Source organism: Bombina bombina, chromosome 6 (assembly GCF_027579735.1).
Source record: "Bombina bombina isolate aBomBom1 chromosome 6, aBomBom1.pri, whole genome shotgun sequence".
Taxonomy (NCBI): Eukaryota; Metazoa; Chordata; class Amphibia; order Anura; family Bombinatoridae; genus Bombina; species Bombina bombina.
Window position 1 is genome coordinate 860,014,367 of NC_069504.1, and position 26,762 is coordinate 860,041,128.

Genomic DNA, 26,762 nt, shown 5'->3' on the forward strand with positions numbered 1-26,762 from the left:
AGAGAGTTGAAATTCACATTAAAGGCATGTATCACTCAACATTAAAATAAGTTCTTTGAGCTCACTCAAATAGGTCTCATGGTTAAACTTGACATTGTAATAAAACAGAAAATATTTTAAATAAAATTAACACTATTTTAAAGTGGAATTAAACAGCTCTTCTGTTTGTGTAAAAATTGTGCTTTTGTGCACTCTCAATAGGGGAACAAAAAGCAAAATCTGAAAAAAATGCAAATTACCTTTTCGATTAGATTTTTAATTTCCAGAATATACAGGTTACAATATTAGCTTTTTAGCTCTCTAGGGGGCGTGGATAAAGCACCATTTCTTTTATATAGGCGGCAAGAGTCCACAAGCTATTACTTATGGGATAAACATTCCTACCAGAAGGAGGCAAAGTTTTTCAAACCTCAAAAGCCTATAACCCCCCCACATTACACATACCTCAGTTTTAAACTTTGCCTCCATTAGAGGTGGTTAAAGCATAATGATGTGCTTGATTTCTTCAGTGAAAGATGCTTCAGAGCATAAAATACTTAATACTTGAAATACTTAAAGTGAATGTAAATTTTGATGCTAAAGTGCCCGTTTTTTAAAAATTTCTATTAAAAACAGGGGCACTTTAATTCATCAAAATTTACATTTCACTCCTGTTGTGAAAAAAAAACGTACCTTTTAATCCTCACAGCAGCTCCAACTTCCTCCACCCGTTGCAAAGCCTATTCCTGGGTCTAAAATGAGGAATACGGCTTCCTCCAATCACAGCGTTGAATCAGACACTGATTCCCCCGGGGGGGGGGAAGCTGTGATTGGAGGATGACCTATCCATCATTTCTGACATCAGAAATGGCTTGCAACAACCAGAGGAGTTTTTTTTTCACAACAGGAGTGAAATGTAAATTTTGATGAATTAAAGTGCCCCTGTTTTTAATCAAATTTTTAAAAACCGAGCACTTTAGCATCACAATTTACATTCACTTTAAATTTTATTTTAGCAGTGATCACCAGTTTCTCACTTATCTTTGTTTAGGTTCCGCTTTGAAAACTATCAGCAGTTCCAGGCTATGAGATATGCTATGGAGGAGATAAATAGAAGCCACAAGCTTCTCCCCAACATTACTCTGGGTTACTATGCCTATGATTCCTGTGCTGTCCTCCAGAAGGAGCTGGAGGGAACATTGTGGATGCTGACAGGTCAGAACCAAGCTATACCCAACTACTGGTGCAGGGAAGGCTCTCCGCTGGCTGCAATCATTGGCCATTCTGCATCAACTTACTCTATTCTTATGGCTCACATTTTAGGGTTATACAGATACCCACAGGTAAGATGTAAAGAAAGAGTAAAAGGACATTAACAACTTTCAAATTTACTTCTATGATCAAATTTGCTTCATTATCTTGTTATCCTTTACTGAAGGAACAGCATTGCACTACTGACAGCTAGATGAACAAATCTAGTTAGCCAATCACAAGAGACAAATGTGTGCAGGCACCTATTAGCAGCAGCTCCCACTAGTGTAGGATATGTGCGTGTTATTTTTCAACAAGGGATTCCAAGAGAGCAAAGCACATTTGAAAATAGAAGTGAATTTAAAAGTGTCTTAAAATGACATGCTCTATCTGAATCATGCAAGTTTAATTTTGACTTTCCTATTCCTTTAAACATATTTATGTGTAAAATTTGTGCTTGCCCCATGTTTTCTACGGGTTCCAAAAAGCATATACTGTCACCTGCAAGTGCTGCAAATCAAATAGCTGGGTAGGGCAATTTACAGCATTATAAAAACCTAGGTTACAGGTTTTGCTTTTTGGCCTTTCTAGACAGCATGGGAAAAAAACAAGAGGTGTTTAATGTCCCCTTTAAAGTCAATAATTGTATGCATGGCATATATCTGTAGTTAAGCATTGGATTGCAAAAGATCTGAAAACATTATAAATGTTATAAATGTTTTTGTTAGCAAAACTTGCATTGTTTTACAGTTCATGGACATAACTCTTGAAGAGCCTCATGGATCTTATTCATTATAACGTAATGCTTAACCTTTTCTTTTTACTGCTCACAGAACTTAAAAGCAATATAAACATAAACATAATAACACAGTAAACCAAGAACACAGACAATATACCAATGAAAGAAAGCCTTGAGTGGTCAGACAAAAAAGTAGTCCAAATATCCATAAAGAGTCCAGTAAGTCTGTAATCCTCCTCTTTTCTCTTTGATGCCGAACACCGATGAAAAGTTCCAATCAGAGAAAACTTGAAATCCAGCGAAGAGAACTATCTACATAAAAAACGTCATGAAGAACTAAAACTTGATAGTAGAATTGAAGACCCTGTCTCTAAAGCTGAGTCGAGAAGAAAAATCCAAACTGTTAAGATGATGCTCAGAAGATGAAGGGAATTGTTGAATCAAATCAAGCCAATTCCGTGTCTTAGATTCCTGGATTAGGAAGAATGGAAGCTGAAATATATAAACAATATGTTATAATAAATGTAAATATCTGCATTCCATTCTAGAAGGGAAGGAGGGAGGGAAAATATTCATCTCTGTCTCTTTAATAAAATCTAGATTATTCCTTCACAAAGCTAGGATAATCGGAATTTTATTACAAGGACAGAGACTTCATATTTTGCTAGTTCAAAGCCAAATGGGTCATGATATCAAAAGAGTAGGAATATTATGAATAGGCTTAAAATAAAATTGGTGAAAAATAGAATCAGAGGACCAATACACTGCATTGAAGTCTCTTGAAGAGAACAAGAATTGGAAAAAGCTTTTGAAGCTGCAGCACCTCTGATAGAATGAGGAGAGAAAAAATCATCTACACCTGCTTGAACCATGACCCACTTAACCCATCTAGCAATGGTAGTAGAGGAGACAAGAAGATGAGGATGAGTAAATGAAATCAGAAGTTGAGAAGGTGTAGAATTTCTGAAAGAAACAGTTCTATGTTCATACTCCTTGAGGCACAAAACAACACATAAATGAGGAAAATCTGAAAAATAAGGATAGAATAAAGTAGAAGAAGTTTTGGGAAAATAACACCTTGAGGAGAGAACATTTTATTATTATAATCTATGGCTTTAACATCAGATACCCTTCTGCAAGAAAGTAAACATAAAAGAGTGGGTAATTTTGCTGAAAGCTGTTTAAGAGAGAGATTAGAATTTTCAGGCCATTTGTTGAAGAGGGAAAAAAATTAAGTTAACGTCCCAAAAATGAGAATATTTAGAAGATGGGGGATGCATAAGTTTAATAGATTTCATAAGACGACAAACAGATATTTGTTGTCCAATAGGAGAATTCTGAAATAGTTTGAGACCTGCTGAAATAGCTGATGTAGCTACATTGTTTGATCTGTATGCCAAACCAGCTTCGATCAGTGAAGTAAAAAAAAATCAGTGCTTCACTTATAGGTGTCAGGGTGCCAGGAATCAGACTGAGACGAGAAGTGCAAAAATAATCACACCTTTATTAATAGCAAAAAATTATAAAATGACCACAAGTCAAATAACAAGCCAGGAGTCAAAACCAGAGCTGGTAGTCTGACAAGCCGAGTCAGGAGCCAAAGCGAATAGTCAGACGAGCCGGAATCAGGAACAAGGAGAACAGCAGAGTCAGGAACAAGCCAGGGATCAGGAACCAGGAAGGACGTCAGGCAGCCAGGTAATGCCCAGGAACTCTCACAAACAGGTCTCAGACAACGCAAAGGCAAAGCATACTGAACAGAGGCCCTTTAAATAATAAATGATGACACCACAATTCTGAGACTGCATCCTGTCTCACATGGATGATGCACAACATAAAAGGCCATAAAAGGAAGTGCAGGAAGTGAGCAGCATCCCCCACAATGCACCAAGTCAGGAAGAGAGGTGAGTAAAATGGCTGCCAGCAGCACATGGCAAACACAACAGGGAAAAACCCTGAGAGTACCCTCCCCTCAACGACCCCTCCCCCGCGGAAGGACAAAAGGCTTATTGGGGAAACGGGCATGGAAGGCACGGAGGAGGGTGGGAGCATGAACATCAGAGGAGGGAACCCAAGAACGCTTCTCCGGACCGTAGCCCCTCCAGTGAACCAAATACTGTACACGGCCCCTGGACATAATGCTGCTGACCTCATACTTCTCATGGTTGTCAACAAAGATAGGACGGGGACGAGGCAACACAGTGGTAAACCGATTACAAACCAATGGTTTCAAGAGGGAGACATGAAAAACATTGGAGATGCGCATAGCAGGAGGAAGGTCAAGAGCGTAGGCCACAGGATTAACCCGTCGGAATATTCAAAAAGGACCAACATAACGGGGAGCCAATTTATTGGAAGGCACACAAAGGTTCAAGTTGCGGGAGGACAGCCAAACTCTCTCACCAACCTGGTAGGAAGGTGCGGGCAGACGCCTACGATCAGCCTGGAACTTTTGGCGCTGCATAGAATGATGAAGGCAATCCTGAATCTGCACCCACGTGGAACGGAGTTGCCGGAGATGCTCCTCCAATGCCAGAATACCCTGAGACATGAATGAATCGGGCAACAAGGATGGTTGAAACCCATAATTCGCCATGAACGGGGATAACTTGGAGGAAGCATTAATAGCACTATTACAAGCAAACTCTGCCCAAGGTAACAGTTCAGACCAATTATTGTGGTGATCTGAGACATAGCAACGTAGGAACTGTTCCAGAGCTTGATTAGACCGTTCCGCAGCCCCATTGGATTGAGGGTGATATGCTGAGGAGAAGGAAAGCTGGATCCCCATTAGAGCACAAAAGGAATGCCAAAATCTGGAGACAAACTGGCTACCCCGGTCCGACACTATCTCCTTGGATAACCCATGTAAACGGAAGACCTCCCGGGCAAAAATTGAAGCAAGCTCCTGATTCTCAGGAACAAAACACTTACCACTAGGTTTCTCAGGCGGTGCATTGGTTTGTGCAGCCAGGATCTCCTCCTCCAAGGGAGAAGTCAAATTAGTACGTATGGTAGCCAAAATATGGTCAGGAGGTATAACAGGAGTAGGTACAGACTCCTCCTTGGACAGAGGCGAAAATTGTCGAGAGAGGGCATTAGCCCTAACATTCTTACTACCAGGCAGGTAGGAGACCACATAATTAAATCGAGACAAAAATAGCACCCATCTGGCCTGTCGGGGCGACAAACGTTTTGCTTCAGATAGATGTTAAATTCTTGTGGTCAGTAAGAATGAGCACTGGCGCGCTAGTACCCTCAAGAAGATGCCTCCATTCCTTGAGTGCCAAAATTATGGCCAGTGATTCCCTGTCACCAATTTCATAATTGCACTCCGCTGGAGACAATTTCTTAGAGAAGAAATCACACGGATGCAAGGAACCGTCAGGCGTAGGACGTTGAGACAAGAGGGCACCTACTCCAGTCTCAGATGCATCGACCTCAAGAACGAAAGGCAGGACAGGGCTAGGATGAGCCAGAACTGGAGCGGCAGCAAAGGCAGTCTTAAGACTATCAAAGGCCTCAATGGCAGTAGGTGACCAATAGAGTGGATCATTCTCTTTACGTGTCATGTCTGTGATAGGTTTGACCAAGGAAGAAAAGTTTTTAATAAACTTTCTATAGTAATTGGCGAACCCCAAAAAACGTTGAATAGACCGAAGACCAACTGGGCGAGGCCACTGCAGAACTGCAGATAACTTGTCAGGATCCATAGAGAATCCTGCAACGGAGATAACATAACCTAGGAAGGTTACTTGAGTCTGATGGAACTCACATTTCTCAAGTTTACAAAACAGGCCATTCTCACGTAGTCTCTGAAGAACCCGTGTAACATCAGAACGATGAGCCTCAAGTGTGGGTGAGTGTATGAGGATGTCGTCTTAGTACACCACAACACACTGTTGCAACATATCTCGTAGGACATCATTAATAAATTCCTGAAAAACAGCAGGAGCATTACATAGTCCAAAGGGCATTACAAGATACTCATAATGCCCGCTCCTGGTGTTAAATGCTGTTTTCCATTCGTGACCCTCCTTAATCCTAACGAGATTGTACGCTCCTCTCAAATCAAGTTTAGTAAAGACCGTAGCTCCCTTGAGGCGGTCAAAGAGTTCCGTAATGAGCGGAATAGGGTAAGCATTTTTAATGGTAAGACGATTAAGACCCCTATAATCGATACATGGTCTTAACTCACCACCCTTTTTCTTCACAAAGAAGAAGCCAGCCCCTGCAGGAGAGCAGGATATGCAGATGATCCATGCGACAGAGCATCAGCAACATACTCCTCCATAGCACAATTCTCTGCAACAGACAGAGGGTACACCCGGCCCCGAGGAGGAATGGCTCCGGGTTGCAGGTCTATGGCACAATTGTAAGACCGGTGAGGAGGCAACGTACCAGCACGCACCTTGTCAAACACGTCTCGGAACTCTCGGTACTCCTCTGGCAATTGAGATACCGAAGAAGTGCACAAAACTTGAACTAGTTTCCGAAGACAAGTGGAAATACATTGCGGGGACCACAACAAAATTTCGGACCTGCGCCAGTCGAGACTGGGATTGTGCTTTTGGAGCCAGGGATAACCCAGAACAACTGGAAAATGCGGAGAGTTTATCACCTGGAACTGGAGGGTTTCAAAATGGAGAGCCCCAACAGCCATGGACAACGGAGCAGTTTCATGAGTAACGAGTGCGGGCTGAAGGGGCCTGCCATCAATGGCTTCAATAGCAAGCAGAATGGACCGAGGCAAAACAGGAATGGAGTGCTTTGATACAAAAGCACTGTTAATGAAATAGCTAGCAGCACCGGAATCAACAAGAGCCTGAGTGACTATGGAGGAGTCCACCCAGGAAAGGACAACTGTGACCAAAGGTTTCTCCTTAAGCGGTTCTGGGGACAAGGATAAACCACCCAAGGTCTGCCCCCGAGCGTAGGACAAGACTTCAAAAGGTGGCCCTGTAACCCACAATAGAGGCAGAGCCCCTCCCTCCTCCTAAAGGCCCTCTCCGCCGCGGAGAGACATGTGAATCCCAACTGCATCTGCTCAGCAGTACCTGGTGACTTGGGACCAGGAGGCATGGGAGGAGAGGGAGGCATGGGTGGGAACGAACACGTAGGAGACAATGGAACAGGAGGCTTCCGCAAGCAATCCTTGAAAGAGGGCCTCTCTCTGAGTCTGATGTCAATTAGGATCAAAAAAGACACCAATGCCTTGAGATCCTCTGGTAAATCTCTGGCAGCAACTTCATCTTTAATCGCATCAGAGAGCCCATGAAAGAAGGCGGCAACAAGGGCTTCATTGTTCCAACCTACCTCTGCGGCAAGCGTACGGAACTCAATAGCATACTGAGCAACAGATCTTGTACCTTGCTGAATGGACATGAGTCGTTTAGCAGCAGAGGAGGAGCGAGCCGGAACATCAAATACCCTTCGAAAGGAGGCCACAAATTCAGGGTAATTAGAAATCACAGGTTTATTAGTCTCCCACAAGGGATTAGCCCAGGCAAGAGCTGTGTCAGAGAGTAACGAGATGAGAAATCCCACCTTAGCTCTGTCAGAGGGAAACGCCTGAGGTAACATCTCAAATTAAATGCCCACCTGGTTCAAAACCCTCTGCACTGAATAGAATCGCCTCCATATCACTGAGGTAGAGGTGCAGAACTGGACATGCTCCTGGTAGGCAAAGGTGCAGCAGCGGAAACAGGAGCAGCCATAACATGCGGGACACTTTGGTCCAAATGTGCAGTGCGAGTCAGCAGGGTTTGCAGAGCTAGTGCAAATTGATCCAAGCGGTGATCCTGTACATCCATCCTGGAAATGATGGCAGGTAAAGGTGGATAATTAGCAGCATCAGGATTCATAGCCTTTGCGTAATGTCAGGGTGCCAGGAATCAGACTGAGACGAGAAGTGCAAAAATAATCACACCTTTATTAATAGCAAAAAATTATAAAATGTCCACAAGTCAAATAACAAGCCAGGAGTCAAAACCAGAGCTGGTAATCAGACGAGCCGAGTCAGGAGCCAAAGCGAATAGTCAGACGAGCCGGAATCAGGAACAAGGAGAACAGCAGAGTCAGGAACAAGCCAGGAATCAGGAACCAGGAAGGACGTAAGGCAGCCAGGTAATACACAGGAACTCTCACAAACAGGTCTCAGACAACGCAAAGGCAAAGCATACTGAACAGAGGCCCTTTAAATAATAAATGATGACATCACAATTCTCACATGGATGATGCACAACAGTCTGGCCATAAAAGGAAGTGCAGGAAGTGAGCAACATCCCCCACAATGCACCAAGTCAGGAAGAGAGGTGAGTAAAATGGCTGCCAGCAGCACATGGCAAACACAACAGGGAAAAACCCTGACAATAGGAGATGAAAAGGGATCCAGATGTTGTTGATCACACCAGCCAGACTATTTCTTCCATAACACTATTTAGTTTCTGGGGACCAAGAGTCCTGTAATGGATATTTTGCTTCTGAAAAAAGTCCTTCGATTGACCAGGAACCCCTGAAATTGTCCATGCAATGAGAATGAGAGAACCTATTCTGACAAGATCGTGAAAATTTCCTATTGGATCTGAAACAATGTCTATTTGATGAGGGAGCAGAAGAGGTGGAAGGTAGGAAATCTCTAGAAGAGAGATGGGTACCAGGGTTGAGAAATCCATCAAGGGGTTATCAGAATTAGGGAAATCTGTACTCTCCTGATCTTGGCAATCGTTCGAGTGATCATGGAGAATGTGGGAAAGGCATAAGCTCCCTTGATAATTCTGAAGAAAGGCATCTGTTGCTAGAACTTCTGGATCCCGTCTCCAACTGTAAAAAGGTTTCAGTTAAAAGTTGAGACAAGATGCAAAAAGGTCCAGACAGAAGGGGCCCCTCAAAGTTAAAATCTTGTGAAAAAAAAGAGGATTGAGTTTTCAGTTGCTTGAATCCAGCAGGTATCTTGAACCCCAATCCTTTGCAACATTCGGGAGTCCTGGAATATATTCCGCCTGAATGAAAATGTTCTGAGAAAGACAAAAATGTATGAAATCCTTGGTCAAATTTGAGAGGGATTTGGAATTGGTTACCTAATAATTTGTTGATGTAACGGACTGCAGATATATTGTCCATCCTGAGACAAATGGTCAAGGGAGTCTTCAACTTGGAGAAGCTCCTCACTGCAAAGGATCCTGCTAAAAGTTCCAAATTGTTGATGTGTAATTGTTGTTCTGACTATTTGCCTCTATAATCAAATCCGGAGAATTGCCAAATATAGCTTTCCCATTCCAAGCAGAAATGTTGGAAAGCCACCACTGCAACTCTTATCTGGCTTCTGAGGATAAAGAGATCATGTGAGAGTACGAGAAACCTCTGCGAAGATAAGATTTTCAGACGTTGAAGGGCTCTGTAATGAAGAGGGGCAGGATAGATAGTCTCAATGGAAGAAGAAAGTAACCATATAATCCTGGCCAACAGTCTAATGGGAAATTTCTTCTTCTTTAAAAGAGAGGAAATTTCTTTCTTGATGTTTGAAATCTTTTGTAAGGGAAGACTTAAGTAGAAAGTTTGGTGTTTATAGAAAAACCTAGGAAAATTCAAGGAAAATTATATTCTGAGATGGGGAAAGAACTGATTTGTTGAAGTTGATTAGGAAACCTAAATCTTGAAGAAGATTGAAAGATAAGTGAAGAAGGAGAGTTGCATGGTCCTGATGCAAAAGAAGGATGTCGTCCAAATAATGAATTAAACAAATTCCTCTCAAGCGGAGCCAGGCTACAACTGGTTTTAGGATTTTTGTAAACACCCATGGAGCGGAAGATAGGCCAAAGGGATGGCAGGTAAACTGCCAAATTCATTTTCTGAAAGACAGATGTACCGGGACCGTCAAGTAAGCGTCTGTCAAATCTAATCTTACCATCAAATCTCTGTCCAACAGGCAATCCCTGAGAAGTTGAATACCCTCCATTTTAAAATGATTGTATTCTAAAAATTGGTTTAGATTTCTTAAATTTATAACTGGTCGCAATGTTCCTTCTTTTTTCTTTACAAAGAACATGTTGCTTAAGAAAGAGTTTTCTATTGATGAAGTTAGTTTTATTGCATATTTTTGTAGTAGGTTGGAAAGCTCTGTGTCTAATAGGTTGGATTCCTGTAAGGAAAATCTTATTGGGTCGGGTATTTTGGGTTGGGAGGGGGGATAAACGAAATTTAAATGGAGACCTGAAATAGTCTGAAGGACCCAAGGATCTAAAGTAATTTTCTCCCAATTGTGAATAAAGTGTTTTAATCTTCCTCCTACTAAATGTGGGGAAGAAATTGGTAAAGGGAAGAGAGGGATTTAACCTTGAAAGGTTCTTCTTTGGGCTCTGGAGCAAAATGTACAAGCTCTTGATGGAAAGAAGTTTGTAAGTGAGGTGGAAGGAGGGAGATTGTTTTGAAATTGAGAACTGGGGAGAAATGTGTGACTGGGAAAGCGGCCTCTACCTTTCCCGGCCCTGTCAAAAAAAAATTTGAGGAGGGTAAAAAATCTTTTTTGTATTTAATTTAATTTTATTAAGAGAATTAAATGAATTCACATAATTATTTAATTCCTTAAGGCCTTGCTTGCCAAAAAGAAGGCCATTAGCCAAAGGGCCCATCTCTGTCGGGGCAAAGTCTTGAATTTTTGGGTCAATACGTCTTAAGACCAACCTTCGTCTCTGAGTGGCAATTAATGTATTTTGCATCACCAATCAAATACACAGTCCATTGAAGCCATTCCCTAACAATATAAGGATCTAGGGGAGCTTCTTTGGAGATAGCTTTCTCTGAGAGTTCAAATATTTTTGTAACTAGCCCTAAAGTATCTAAAACTTTATCCTGGCAGGATTTGAGAAATCTATCTGGGCCTTTTCGAAAATTAAAGTTTCTATTGCCTATAAATTTTAACAAGTTAGCATCAATATCTGTAGTAACATGAGTATTATTAGGTAGCTCAGATCTGGGGCACTCGGCTCTTAAAGTATTCTTTTCTTTTTTAGAAAGGGGTTTTCTAATATAATGGTCAAGGGATTTTGCCACCCTTTTTGAGGGTCTCCATACTGAAGATCTAGGATTGAGAAGGTCATCTGAATCTAAATATAATTGACCTTGGCTATGTATGAGTTTAGATTTAAATTTATCACATTTTTTCCTCTTTTTAATTTTAGGAGAATCATCATCAGAGGATGTCAGAAAATTCTGGGGTATATAAAGAATCCTCTGAAGTCTCTGCTTCACAACCCATTTCCATATCGGAGTCAGACGACTCTATTGTAGAATCTGCGTCAATGTGACTTCTGCTTTTAGTACAGGGTTGTATGTCAATTTCTGATCCAGAGTCTGAAGAGATAATTTGTCTAGATTTTGCAGAAGATTTTTTGTCTGATCTAAGCAAACGTTGTGTGCCCATAATTTGGCCTTTAGAAGCTTTAACCTTAGATGTTTCAGATAAATGCTTTCTTTCCTGAGCAGCTTTTTTATGTAAATTAGGTTGAATGTCAGAGACAGAATGCATTACAGATTGCATTTATATATTAAACTGCTGCTTTAAATTATCAATAGAACTTTGAATCATATTCTGTACAAATTTTTCTGATAAAGAATTCTCAGACATATTAAACATCAAAAAATAATATATATACAACAAATAAATATAGAATTATTTGCTAAATTAAATTGCTTCTTTTAAAAAAGAAATAAAACTAATGTAGAATTAAATCATTGGATAAATGAATAACTAATAATTTAATAAAAATGACACCTGATAACTGAAAGTTAATAAATACTAAAGAAAAAATGAAATGTGAAACTTAAACCTAAGGGGAATTGATCCCAAGGCTATTAGGTCTGAGGCAAGTGACAAAACTAGTAGGCTAACTTTGCTATCTAACTAAAGTAATGTTTTAAGTTAAAGGGACACTGAACCCAAATTTTTTCTTTCATGATTCAGATAGAGCATGCAATTTTAAGCAACTTTCTAATTTACTCCAATTATCACATTTTCTTCATTCTCTTGGTATCTTTATTTGAAAAGCAAAAATGTAAGTTTAGATGCCGGCCCATTTTTTGTGAACAACCTGGGTTGGTCTTGCTGATTGGAGGATTAATTCAACAGACCAATAAAACAAGTGTTGTCCAGTGGTCTGAACCAAAAATAGCTTAGATGCCTTCTTTTTCAATAAAGATAGCAAGAGAACGAAGAAAAATTGATAATAGGAGTAAATTAGAAAGTTGCTTAAAATTGCATGCTCTATCTTAATCACAAAAGAAAAAATGTGAGTTCAGTGTCCCTTTAAATATCTCAAACTTTCTCAAAAATGAAACAGTTTCTTTATAATTTGGGAGTTATGGTCTGAGTCTGAGGCGGTCAGTGAGGTAACAGAGGGCGGGTAGAAGGCGGGAAATAGGAAGTGTTGATGATGCGAACAGGATGCGTGGCTAATGTTCGACGCTGTAGTTGAAATGTCGGATAAATAGTAGAAGGGTAAAGGAGGATAACGGCCACCCCAATTAAAGATAAAACAAACTTGCTAATGAAATATAACGATACCGGCACACCAATAAAAGAGGGGAAGATAGGAATACACAATAATGGGAAACAACTTAGCTTGCTATAATCTAAATAAGGGATAACTATACTGAAATTAAAATAAATTATAATAAAATCAAAGGATCATAAATAATAATAAAAGCAAAGGATAAAACAAAGGCTATAATTGAAATATAAAGTTAACACAGAAGCTTAAATTATACTTTAATGTAACAAAATAACGAACACAGTATTATGAACTTATCTCTTGGAGCATCAAAGAGAAAAGAGGAGGATTACAGATTTATTGGACTCTTTATGGATATTTGGACTACTCTCATTGGTCACTTTTTTCTCTGACCACTCAAGGCTTTCTTTCATTGGTCTATTATCTGTGTTCTTGGTTTACTGTGTTTTTATGTTAATGTTTTTATTGCTTTTAAGTGCTGTGAGCAGTAAAAAGAAAAGGTTAAGTAAAACATGAAGTCTCTGTCCTTGTAAACATTTTGTATGTGTTTTGTGACACTTTTTTGTTTTGTTAAACAGTTAACCACAGCTCTTAGAATGCGGTAATTATTCTATCGTAAATCGCGATTGCACTCAATCAATCTTGTTTACTTTCAACTTGTAATACAAGCGGTAAACCCGGCGCATGCAAACACCCGCAATAAACCCCTTATCTCTCGCGCATAACTGTTCGCGCTCCACTCATAATCTGGCCCTATGTGTATATATGAGTGTGAGAGTTAATTTTTTCTTTCGTGATTTAGATAGAGCATGCAATTTTAAGCAACTTTCTAATTTACTCCTATTATCAAATTTTCTTCGTTCTCTTGCTAGCTTTATTTTAAAAAGAAGGCATCTAAGCTTTTTTATTAGTTCAGAACTCTGGATAGCACTTTTTTATTGGTTAATGAATTTATCCACCAATCAGCAAGAACAACCCAGGTTGTTCACCAAAAATGGGCCGGAATCTAAAGTTACATTCTTGCATTTCAAATAAAGATACCAAGAGAATGAAGAAAATTTGATAATAGGAGTAAATTATAAAGTTGCTTAACATTTCATGCTCTATCTGAATCACTATAGAAAAAATATGGGTTCAGTGTCCCTTTAACTTGTAATATGCTCGCTAGTTAGCACGATTGCGATGCTTTTTATCACGTCCCACACTAACAATAGCGTGCCACTTGTAATCTAGCCCAGGATCTTTTAATTGTTTAAATTCTATAATGACGGTTTCTTTTTTAAATTAGATGTATTTTTTAGCAATTCTCATTGGAAATAAAAGTAAAAAAACTGAATCGCATATTCGTCTAAATTGAATGCCCACATGAACAAAATTTGTCTTCACTGATTCTTGGGAAAAATTGGAAATGAATCTTCCTGATAAAACTAATTCTTCACCCAGGAGCATTTAATTTATGAAACAAAATACCTTGGTGAACAATTCAGACTATGAAAAATTTGAAACACATTAACAGATAAACTAGAGACTGCTATGTGTTTAATGAACTGAAATAACCATACAATGTTATATAAATGTGATGTTTTCCTGGCTTCTATATATATTTGCCTTAGTAAAAACCTTTAAATTATAATCATTTTGTATTTCCTAATAATTTATAAATTATTTAAAATGATCCGTGTGTTAAGCTAGAAAGATACTGTCTATGTTTTAATTAAAGAGCAAAATAATTACATATGCAGTACTGACTGTTTTTAAACTTTGTCCTCATGATTTATTTTATCATAATGTGTAAATGAGTGCCTATTTCATCAGATCTAGACATCATTACACATATTTTCACATCTTCTCCCAACAGATCAGCTATTTCTCAACAAGCTCACTCCTGAGTGACAGAACACAGTTCCCCTCATTCTTCAGGACGGTTCCCAGTGATGATTTCCAATCTAAGGGGCTGGCCCAGCTAGTCTTACATTTTGGATGGACTTGGATAGGACTCATTGCATCTGATGATGATTATGGACAGGAAGGAATACAGGTTATTAGAAATGAGATCATAAAGGCAGGAGCTTGTGTAGCCTTTACTCAATATATCCTAACCAGCATTGAGTTCTCCAACATACGCTACATTGTGAAGGTCATCAAAGATTCAAGTGCAACAGTCCATATAGCCTTTTCTACTGACATATATCTTATCCCACTTATTGAGGAAATGCTAAACCAAAATGTCACTGACAAAATATTTGTGGCAAGTGAAGCTTGGGCTATATCAAATGTATTATCAGTTGACAAATATTCTTTAGTACTGTCCGGCACAATTGGCTTTGCCTTTTATAGTTCCAAAATTCAGGGGTTTCAAGAGTTTATCAGCAGCCTCAATCCTTTTAATACACCAGGAAATAAATGGGCCAGGATGTTCTGGGAAGAAGTTTTTCAATGTAAATTCCTGGATCAAAAAAATGTCACTGTCTTCCAGGAGAATTCAGAAAACATATGTACTGGCAGCGAGAATCTAGAGGACATTGAGAATATCTACAAAGACGTTTCGGCCTTCAGAACTTCATACAATATGTATGCTACTGTGTATTTGATAGCAAAAGCACTGGATGACCTCATGCATTGTCAAAATTTAAATGGTCCATTTAATGGTGGGAAATTTTCAGATATTTGGCATTTTGAACCATGGCAGGTTAGAGGTTGTCTTAAACTACTTTTTTATTTTTCTCTAAACTATGTAAATTATTTTCTACAAAATATATGGACAACCTGCTACTGATATTTTAAGCAGTGTTTGTCAACACCAGTCCTCATATAGACACAACAGGTAAAATGTTAAGGATTTTCTGTCTGCTGCTTAAAGGGACATACAACCCCTAAAATAATTTAATCATTAAGATAGAACATACAATTTTAAACATCTTTCCAATTTACTTCTGTTATCAAATTGTCTTTGTTATCTTGGTAAACTTTTTTAAAAAGCAGGGGGAGGTAAGCTTAGGAGCGAACACTGGTCTGCAGCTTTAAATGGCAGCAGTTTTGCAAGACTATTATACTTTAGCAAGTGCACTAAATAGCAGTACTTTTTCCTGCAATGTAGTGCACTGTGCTCTAGACATGAGCACGTTACCTACCTAGGTATCTCCTTTGATAATAGAAGTACATTGTGTGCTCTGTCTGAATCATGAAAGAAAAAAAAATGGGTTTCATATCCCTTTATTTATTTTGATTGGATCAACTGTGCCCAATTGGAGAAATGTTTACACCTGGTCTGTTAGTGCTTTATGAGGACTGGAGTTAAAAAAATGATTTAAAGAATTGACTTAAAGGGACAGTAAAGTAAAAAATAAACCATCATTATTCAGATAGGGCATGCAATTTTAAACACATTTCCAATTTACTTTCACCATCACATTTGCTTTGTTCTCTTGGTATTCTTTGTTGAAGGCTACATCTAGGTAGGCTCATATGGTGATTTCTAAGCCCTTAAAGGCTGCCTCTTATCTCAGTGCTCCCGTGGAGTTATGCATGACTCAGCAATTATTGGCTGAAATGCATGTTTGTAAAAAGCACTGAGATAAGGGGGCAGTCGGCAGAGGCTTAGATACAAGGTAATCACAGGGGTAAAATGTGTATTAATATAACCGTGTTGATTATACATTTCTGGGAATGGCTAATAAAGGGATAATCTATTTTTTAAAAACTATAAATGTCCATGTAGACTGTCTCCTTAAAGCAAGTTGAAATAAAGTTTAAAGAATGAATGCCCCAAACTATGAAATAGTAAAAATGTATTGCAAAGTTGTTTTACAATGCTTAAGTAAACATCTTAGGGATAAATTATATTTTAGTTTAATGGAACATGAGATTGTAATAGAAAATGTTTAAATATGCATAGTAAAACAACTTTGCAATATGCTTTCTATATTTATTTTGTCTCCTTTTCCTGTGGGTATTCAAATTCTAATAATTGGAAGTGCACACACTGAAGATTTAGAAAGCCTAACCCCTTAAATAGCCCAAGCAGAGTTGATAGGCGATAGAATAGCTGTGTCTACTCCAGAAAGTCAGGAATGGTAGGGGAAGTTTGGCTACTGGAAAACAGTTGCAGCAAACAAGATGTTTATACATTCATAACTGTTCACGCTCACCTAGTATGTTAATTTATTTTAAGACTGCAAAAAAATGGAATTACAAGGTATGTTCTGCTCCTTTAAATATAACCCTAGCACTAACCACAGCCACACATAAACTTAACCCTTACCCTGGCCTAGTCCTTACCCTGCAGCATTTCCATTTGCAACACCATAACTGTGTGTTATTTTTATTTGTGACCTTGTTAAAATACAATAATTTAAGGTGGAACCTTTTTAATCTTGCTCTGATTTATGACATATAATGGCATTTCAAAATATTATTATAATTTGTGATAACATAATATTCCAAAACACTAATTATTATTATTATTATTATTATTATATAGTGTTGAAGGATATGTAAGCTCAACATGATATCTGTAAAAATAATTACTATTAGTGGAAGACAGAGAAATGCTAAGTTAGAATTCATGTTTACAACCTGCAGCTTTTACATTACGTTAAGAAAGTCCAGGTAGAGCTAAATGGAAGAAATATTTTCTTTGATGAGAATGGGGACCCGCCAGCTGTGTACGACATTGTTAACTGGCAGTCGAACCACAATGGTGTAATGACACAGGTGAAAGTGGGCAGCTATGACACTGCAGCTTCTACTGAAGACATCTTTAGCATCAACACAAGTGCGATCTGGTGGGCTACTGGTAGCCAGGAGGTAAAATAATAAAAATATAGTCAATTATAATATACTCATAGACCAGGATCTGAGAATTCCCAGGAGTCAAATAATCATGGCTCCTAGAATTTTACTTAGGCTCCTAACGGTTTAGATTATTCTACATATCTATCTATATACAAACACAATTGCTTGGTACTTAAGTGCGTGCCTGGCTTCTCCTTATTGATGGCTCCTAAATTATAAAAAAACTGTGTCATCCCCGTCACAGACTTTGCAGAGTTAAAATAAAATAACTGAAATAATTAATGTAACCCATGATCATAATGACATCAAAATATGCACAATTGTCTATACATTTTCATGTTATTAATGGAATATAGAGTTAAAAGAAAATAGATTCCACCCACAGTATTACATAGAAATGTTAATGTAGAATTATGTTACTGCAAGGTCCCAGTCTCTGACTGCAGTCAGAGCTGTCCACCGGGTTTCAGGAAAGCGGTTAGAAGAGGAGAGCCGGTCTGCTGCTATGAATGTGTCCCATGTCCTCAAGGAGAGATCTCCGATCACACAGGTGACAAAACTAATACAGGAGAAATGTTATTTGTAGAAACAGTAAAGGGTGTGCTTGAATATGGTGTGATCTTTTATCTAGGCCGAATACAGCTTCTTTTTTTCTAATTATTTAATATTAAAAAAACACTGTAATAGGGCAATTGCATAATTAAAAACTTGAATTATTATTATTATTATAAAGCGCCAACATATTACACAACGTTATAACATATATACTGTATATATATATATATATATATATATATATATATATATATATATATATATATATATATATATACATATATACACATACAGTGGGGCAAAAAAGTATTTAGTCAGCCACCAGTTGTGCAAGTTCTCCCACTTAAGAAGATGAGAGAGGCCTGTAATTTTCATCATAGGTATACCTCAACTATGAGAGACAAAATGTGGAAACAAATCCAGACAATCACATTGTCTGATTTGGAAAGAATTTATTTATTTATTTGCAAATTATGGTGGAAAATAAGTATTTGGTCAATATCAAAAGTTCATCTCAATACTTTGTTATATATCCTTTGTTGGCAATGACAAAGGTCAAACGTTTTCTGCAAGTCTTCACAAGGTTGTCACACACTGTTGCTGGTATGTTGGCCCATTCCTGCATGCAGATCTCCTCTAGAGCAGTGAAGTTTTGGGGCTGTCGCTGGGCAACACAGACTTTCAACTCCCTCCAAAGGTTTTCTATGGAGTTGAGATATGGAGACTGGCTAGGCCACTCCAGGAACTTGAAATGCTTCTTACGAAGCCACTCCTTCGTTGCCCGGGTGGTGTGTTTGGAATCATTGTCATGCTGAAAGACCCAGCCATGTTTCATCTTCAATGCCCTTGCTGATGGAAGGAGGTTTGCACTCAAAATCTCACGATACATGGCCCCATTCATTCTTTCATGTACACGGATCAGTCGTCCTGTTCCCTTTGCAGAGAAAGAGCCCCAAAGCATGATGTTGCCACCCCCATGCTTCACAATATATGGTGTGGTGTTCTTTGGTTGCAACTCAGCATACTCTCTCCTCCAAACACGACGAGTTGTGTTTCTACCAAACAGTTCTACTTTGGTTTCATCTGACCATATGACATTCTCCCAATCCGCTTCTGGATCATCCAAATGCTCTCTAGCATACTTCAGACGGGCCCGGACATGTACTGGCTTAAGCAGGGGGATACGTCTGGCACTGCAGGATCTGAGTCCCTGGTGGCGTAGTGTGTTACTGATGGTAGCCTTTGTTATGTTGGTCCCAGCTCTCTGCAGGTCATTCACTAGGTCCCCCTGTGTGGTTCTGGGATGTTTGCTCACCGTTCTTGTGATCATTTTGACCCCACGGGGTGAGATCTTGAGTGGAGCCCCAGATCGAGGGAGATTATCAGTGGTCTTGTATGTCTTCCATTTTCTAATTATTGCTCCCACAGTTGATTTCTTCACACCAAGCTGCTTGCCTATTGCAGATTCAGTCTTCCCAGCCTGGTGCAGGTCTACAATTTTGTTTCTGGTGTCCTTCGACAGCTCTTCACCATAGTGGAGTTTGGAGTGTGACTGTTTGAGGTTGTGGACAGGTGTCTTTTATACTGATAACAAGTTCAAACAGGTGCCATTAATACAGGTAATGAGTGAAGGACAGAGGAGCCTCTTAAAGAAGAAGATACAGGTCTGTGAGAGCCAGAAATCTTGCTTGTTTGTAGGTGACCAAATACTTATTTTCCAACATAATATGCAAATAAATTCTTTCCAAATCAGACAATGTGATTGTCTGGATTTGTTTCCACATTTTGTCTCTCATAGTTGAGGTATACCTATGATGAAAATTACAGGCCTCTCCCATCTTCTTAAGTGGGAGAACTTGCACAATTGGTGGCTGACTAAATACTTTTTTGCCCCACTGTATAGAGTATATATATATATATATATATATATATATATGTCTATATTTGTATACATATGTATTTTCCTATGTCATCAGTCAAGCCTTAATGTTTTAAAATGAGCATAAAATTAATAGTGATTTTTAAAAGAAGCCTTACGTAACTGTGATACTGACCAGTAGATCTAAAAACATGTCTGAATTAAAGTAATCTTTATTACTTCATGTGAAGAGCTAAATATCGCTTGCTCAATATTAGCAAAATTATCGCTCCACTGAGTAATACCAGCGCAAGCTAATGTGCACTGGTATTACAAGTTAAGCGCAATGCGAACGCGACCTTGGGTTCGTATTGCTAGGAAGCATTGTGCTCACAAGAGCTTGCTTTCATAGGCTCAAATGGGAGCCTCGTTCTGATACCGTAAGAGAGGTCATCAGAACCTAAGTGCGGTGAAGGGAGTAAGTAGTGCAGCGATGGCAGCAAATATAAATATATATATATATATATATATATATATATACAGGGAGTGCAGAATTATTAGGCAAATGAGTATTTTGACCACATCATCCTCTTTATGCATGTTGTCTTACTCCAAGCTGTATAGGCTCGAAAGCCTACTACCAATTAAGCATATTAGGTGATGTGCATCTCTGTAATGAGAAGGGGTGTGGTCTAATGACATCAACACCCTATATCAGGTGTGCATAATTATTAGGCAACTTCCTTTCCTTTGGCAAAATGGGTCAAAAGAAGGACTTGACAGGCTCAGAAAAGTCAAAAATAGTGAGATATCTTGCAGAGGGATGCAGCACTCTTAAAATTGCAAAGCTTCTGAAGCGTGATCATCGAACAATCAAGCGTTTCATTCAAAATAGTCAACAGGGTCGCAAGAAGCGTGTGGAAAAACCAAGGCGCAAAATAACTGCCCATGAACTGAGAAAAGTCAAGCGTGCAGCTGCCAAGATGCCACTTGCCACCAGTTTGGCCATATTTCAGAGCTGCAACATCACTGGAGTGCCCAAAAGCACAAGGTGTGTAATACTCAGAGACATGGCCAAGGTAAGAAAGGCTGAAAGACGACCACCACTGAACAAGACACACAAGCTGAAACGTCTAGACTGGGCCAAGAAATATCTCAAGACTGATTTTTCTAAGGTTTTATGGACTGATGAAATGAGAGTGAGTCTTGATGGGCCAGATGGATGGGCCCGTGGCTGGATGGGTAAAGGGCAGAGAGCTCCAGTCCGACTCAGACGCCAGCAAGGTGGAGGTGGAGTACTGGTTTGGGATGGTATCATCAAAGATGAGCTTGTGGGGCCTTTTCGGGTTGAGGATGGAGTCGAGCTCAACTCCCAGTCCTACTGCCAGTTTCTGGAAGACACCTTCTTCAAGCAGTGGTACAGGAAGAAGTCTGCATCCTTCAAGAAAAACATGATTTTCATGCAGGACAATGCTCCATCACACGCGTCCAAGTACTCCACAGCATGGCTGGCAAGAAAGGGTATAAAAGAAGAAAATCTAATGACATGGCCTCCTTGTTCACCTGATCTGAACCCCATTGAGAACCTGTGGTCCATCATCAAATGTGAGATTTACAAGGAGGGAAAACAGTACACCTCTCTGAACAGTGTCTGGGAGGCTGTGGTTGCTGCTGCATGCAATGTTGATGGTGAACAGATCAAAACACTGACAGAATCCATGGATGGCAGGCTTTTGAGTGTCCTTGCAAAGAAAGGTGGCTATATTGGTCAATGATTTGTTTTTGTTTTGTTTTTGAATGTCAGAAATGTATATTTGTGAATGTTGAGATGTTATATTGGTTTCACTGGTAAAAATAAATAATTGAAATGGGTATATATTTGTTTTTTGTTAAGTTGCCTAATAATTATGCACAGTAATAGTCACCTGTACACACAGATATCCCCCTAAAATAGCTAAAACTAAAAACAAACTAAAAACTACTTCCAAAAATATTCAGCTTTGATATTAATGAGTTTTTGGGTTCATTGAGAACATGGTTGTTGTTCAATAATAAAATTAATCCTCAAAAATACAACTTGCCTAATAATTCTGCACTCCCTGTATATATACAAAAATATTATATACATAAATCTTTATGTGTTAATATGTGTATATACATATAAATATATAAGTATTTAAGCATATACATATATTTTGACAGGGAACACATAGTTCCCATAGACCGCAATTTTCCCTCCTGCCAACTTTACCCCCAAAATACTGCCTAGTGCAAATATTTTATTAAAAAATAAAAATGGTACAATTTTTTTTTAAATAAAATACACTACACTGTATTTTGGGGGCATTTGGGGCATATTTATAAAATGATCTGATCTCTAGTTAATGATCTGATTTCTGGTTAATTTAATAAGCACTACTTGCTACCACAAGCTCGCAGTAGCAATAACCAGCCACTTGTAATGGCTGGGTATTTATTGCACGCGCAATAAATTTGCGCACCACTTGTAAGCTAGCCCTTTATTTTTTACCACTGCTATAATATCCCATAATAGACATACAGCTCTACACATCAAGGGGTAGATTTATTAAAGGTCGAGCGGACATGATTCACTGTAGTAAATCATGTCCGCTCGATGACGCTAAGTGCCGACAGCATACGCTGTCGGCATTTAACATTGCACAAGCATTTCTTGTGAAATGCTTGTGCAATGCCGCACCCTGCACACTCGCAGCTAATCGACCACTAGCACGGGTTGTCAATCATCCTGATCAGATCCGATCCGGATGATTTCAGTCCGCCACCTAATAGGTAGTGAAGAAGTTAAGGAGCAGTGGTCTTGAGACCACTGCTTCTTAACTTCCGATAATTTACTTAATAAATCTACCCCAAAAATCCACAGAAACATCAAATGCTTTCTAATGTACGATAGCATTAAAGTAGTGTAATTTAGCTTAGTGGCAAAAGACCTTTTGAGACATGAGACAAGGTGAACATTCTGTGTTTGTTATGTAGGAAGCGGTGAGGGCTCATAGCTTAAAGTAAAAGTAAACTTTATTGTTCAGCTCTGCACATTTACACAGTCAATCTAAAAACAATAGGACTTTCATTCATCGTTTTGCTCTCACAGATATATAAATACCGTTTTCGCCGCATCTAAACTCATAATTTTTTTGTTTTAAATTCAACCCGTTGTTGATACCGCAATTGACTTCCTGGTCACATTTTTGTGATCCTCCAATTGACTTTCTGGACGATCGGCGGCCGTGAAGCTACGTCATACAAGGCTGTAACCCATTGCGCATGCGCCGAATTTAATCTAAATATGATTCTCCCCATCGCGCGTGCACAATTCGCGCATGCGCACAGCTACTTTGTCGTTTTGTGCCAAGAAAGTTAGCATTTGACACGGCTTAATTAATATCGCATGCGCATTTTGATCCGGACCGGCGATTCGCGCATGCGCAATCGTTGCATGTATCGTGAACAAGCATTTAGACTACGTATAGAGCGGGTGTGACCGCTCTATACGTAATGGATAGAAAATACAGGAAGAGGAGGGTGGGAGGAGCGACGACGATAACGGTAGGGAACTAAAGTATAAAAATATAAAGTCGGTTATGAAAATAATATAAAAAAACATAGCAAAACTGTAATATTACTTATAAATATTACATAGATATGTGGCACAGGTGAAAAATGTACTTTCACTTTAAAGGGACAGGAAACCCATTTTTTTTTTTTTTCTTTTAAGATTCAGATAGAGCATACTATTTTAAACAACTTACCAAAATATATCTTTTGTTTCTAATTTGCTTTGTTGTCTTTATATACTTCGTTGAAAAGCATACCTAGGTAGCTTAAGAAGCTGCTAATTGATGGTTGCATATATATGCCTCTTTTCATTGGCTTTCAGCTTGCTCCCAGCAGTGCATTACTGCTCCTTCAACAAAGGATACCAAGAGAATGAAGTAAGTTAGATAATAGAAGTAAATTGGAATGAAACATGTTGTGTTGTATGTCCCTTAAATATCCCATTTATATCAAAATGCAACTTTAAGTTCTTTCTAAGATGCACAAAGTAGCATACAGCCATTGTATAAAGGAATGCAAAATACTGATACTGATTCCAGTATTTTGATTATTTAGTTACCAAAAGTACTTTTACAGTTTCCTTGTTAATGCTTATTTTCCAAAGTATGTCAAATATTTAAGTATTGTAAGAAAAAAAAAATAGAGTGATGGTATTCTCTTGCATAAACTACTTCAATGGATAAATGTTTATTTTTCAGATTCACTTGACTGTTTCAAGTGTCCATGGGATATGTGGCCCAACATGCAGAAGACTCAATGCATTCCAAAAGGAATTGAGTATCTATCTTATGAAGAACCTTTGGGAGTAACATTAGCAGCTACTAGTGCCTTCTCATCCCTAATTCCAATTTTCATTTTTTGTCTATTTATTCATTACAAGACCACTCCCCTTGTAAAAGCTAACAATTACTCATTGAGTTGTGTTCTCCTGATGTCATTGTTTCTCTGTTTCCTCTGTTCTTTGACTTTCATTGGTTTTCCACAGTCTGCAAAGTGCCTTCTGCGTCAAGCTACATTTGGGATTGTCTTTGCCATTTGTGTTTCTTGTATCTTGGCCAAAACTATAATGGTTGTATTTGCTTTCATGGCTACGAAGCCTGGGAGCAGCCTAAAAAAATGGACCAGCCCAAAGGTGTCTTACACCATTATTACTGTGTGTAGCCTTTTACAAATCCTTTTATGTGTATTCTGGATAATGATTTCACCTCCGTTCCTACAGTACAACATTCAAACTCATCCTGGTGTCATCATCTATGAATGTAATGAGAACTCACAAATAGCCTTCTGGAGCATGCTGGGATATCTTGGACTCCTGGCCACAATCAGTTTCATTGTTGCTTTCTTGGCTCGGAGGCTTCCTGACAGCTTTAATGAAGCAAAGTTCATCACATTCAGCATGCTAGCCTTCCTTAGTGTTTGGGTGTCCTTTATCCCAGCCTACCTCAGTGCCAGTGGAAAGTACACGGTGGCAATGGAAATTTTTGCCATCTTATCTTCCAGCTGGGCCTTGGTGGTCTGCATGTTTGTGCCAAAATGCTTTATCATATTGTTTCAGCCCAACATGAATTCTAAAGAATACCTTATGGGGAAGGACAAAGGTCACAAATAAAAAAAAAAATTTCAGAAGTCTAAACAAATATAATATATATATATATATATATATATATATATATATTTGGCCTTTTAAGTTATACTCAGTTGTTTAGTTTTCTATTGTTTTTCCTAGCAAATATTAAAATATACCATATTATATTCCATGGTTTCTAAGAGAAGAAACAAAAAACTTTCCATTTTAATTAATATTTATATATATCATATATATATATATATATATATATATATATATATATATATATATATATATATTAAGAATGTTTACTTAACACCTTCCTGCCGGGACTCATTTGTCTAAATTGGAACAAAGTTCTGATGTAAACAAATAAATAAAATTGGCTAATGTTTCAGGACAGCCGAATGGTAAAAGCCTAGTGCAGTTAGGATGGCATAGAACTTTCTAACGGCGGGAAGGGGTTAAATGTTTGCTATTGATTAATACCACCCTTTTCTTATGCCATAATTGCATAGTTGTAAGTAATATGTCCTTTATATGATTAATGGAACCAGTAACTAAACCCCCATTATTTGCATGTAGTCCTACTTGTTTGTTTATTTAAAAAATGTTTCATTCATGACTGAGACAGAGCATACCATTTTAATGAACTTTTCAATTTACTTCTATTATCAAATTTCCTACTACATTCTCTTGGTATATTTTCTTGAAAAGCTTACCTAGGTAGGTTCAGGAGCAGCAACGCACTACTGGGAGATAGCTGTTGATTGGTGGCTGCACATATATATATACCTCTCGTCATTGGTCTATCCTATTTGTTCAGCTAGCTCACAATAGTTTATTGTTAATCTTTGAACTACGGATTCCAAGAAAACAAAGCACATTTCATAATAGAAATAGATTGTTGGGTTTCATGCCCCTTTAAGTAAATAAACATAGCTCACACACAAAGGAAACTTATAATTGGTTGTAGCAACAAGCATGTCTTAGGTTAGTGAGACCTGATTGAGTAATTTAATTGCTTTTGGGGCTGATGTAATGACTTTACAACCGGTTCAGACAGCCCAAAAATGTTTGTGACTGACCCCACCCAATTACATCTAGCATAAGATATTGTTGCAATAACTATATAGCTCCCACAGCAAGTATTAGTTGTTGTTTTTACTCGGCACTGTCACAAAGTTGTTGTTATTACTTGGAAATGTCACAAAGTGTTTGTTAGCTAACGGCTGAAAGGAATTTTACTGAGCGCAAGCAGCTGTTGATAGGGAAAGGGTTGTCGTATTTAGGGTTACCACCTCAGCCATGTTTTCCTGGACACTTATAAGTTACACATGCTGCAGGGTGTGCAGGGAGGAACATGTATTGTGTTTTTGGACAGCACTATTCATATTCCACCCTGCAGCATGTGTAACTTATAAGTGTTCTGTATTTTAAGGGACGGGTGGCAACCCTAGTCGTAACCCTGTCATTATCATAATGTATAAGATGAACTTGTTGGATCATTAGTCAGATAATTTCGAAAACCAAACTATGGAACTCATCAGATAATGCTAGAAAATAGAGTTCAGTTTAGTATTATGAAATAAAATGTAATCCTCAATAAGTAGTATTACATCAGGGACCTAGATTCTCATTCGAGCTACCAATCGCCAAAGGGGTTGGAATGTTTGTATTTAAAGGGACAGTCTACACCAGAATATTTATTGTTTTAAATGATAGATAATCCCTTTATTACCCATTCCCTAGTTTTGCATAACCAACATAGTTATTTAAAGACACTTTTTACCTCTGTGATAATCTTGAATCTAAGCATCTTCTGACAGCCCTCGTATTTCAGTTCTTTTGACAGACTTGCATTTTAGCCAATCAGTGCTGGCTCCTAGGAACTCCACGTGCGTGAGCACAGTGTTA

At 38.5% G+C, this 26,762-nt stretch overlaps 1 protein-coding gene across 1 annotated transcript; it reads left to right on the plus strand.

Moving 5' to 3' along the window:
* Positions 1-24,887, plus strand: LOC128664693 (extracellular calcium-sensing receptor-like). Its single transcript, XM_053719503.1, has 6 exons — positions 1-24; positions 1,062-1,322; positions 14,336-15,166; positions 17,059-17,283; positions 17,698-17,821; positions 23,977-24,887. Exons 2-6 carry the CDS (start codon positions 1,065-1,067, stop codon positions 24,885-24,887), a joined length of 2,349 nt encoding a protein of 782 aa, XP_053575478.1. The 5' UTR covers positions 1-24; positions 1,062-1,064.
* Positions 24,888-26,762: the final 1,875 nt, after the last annotated feature.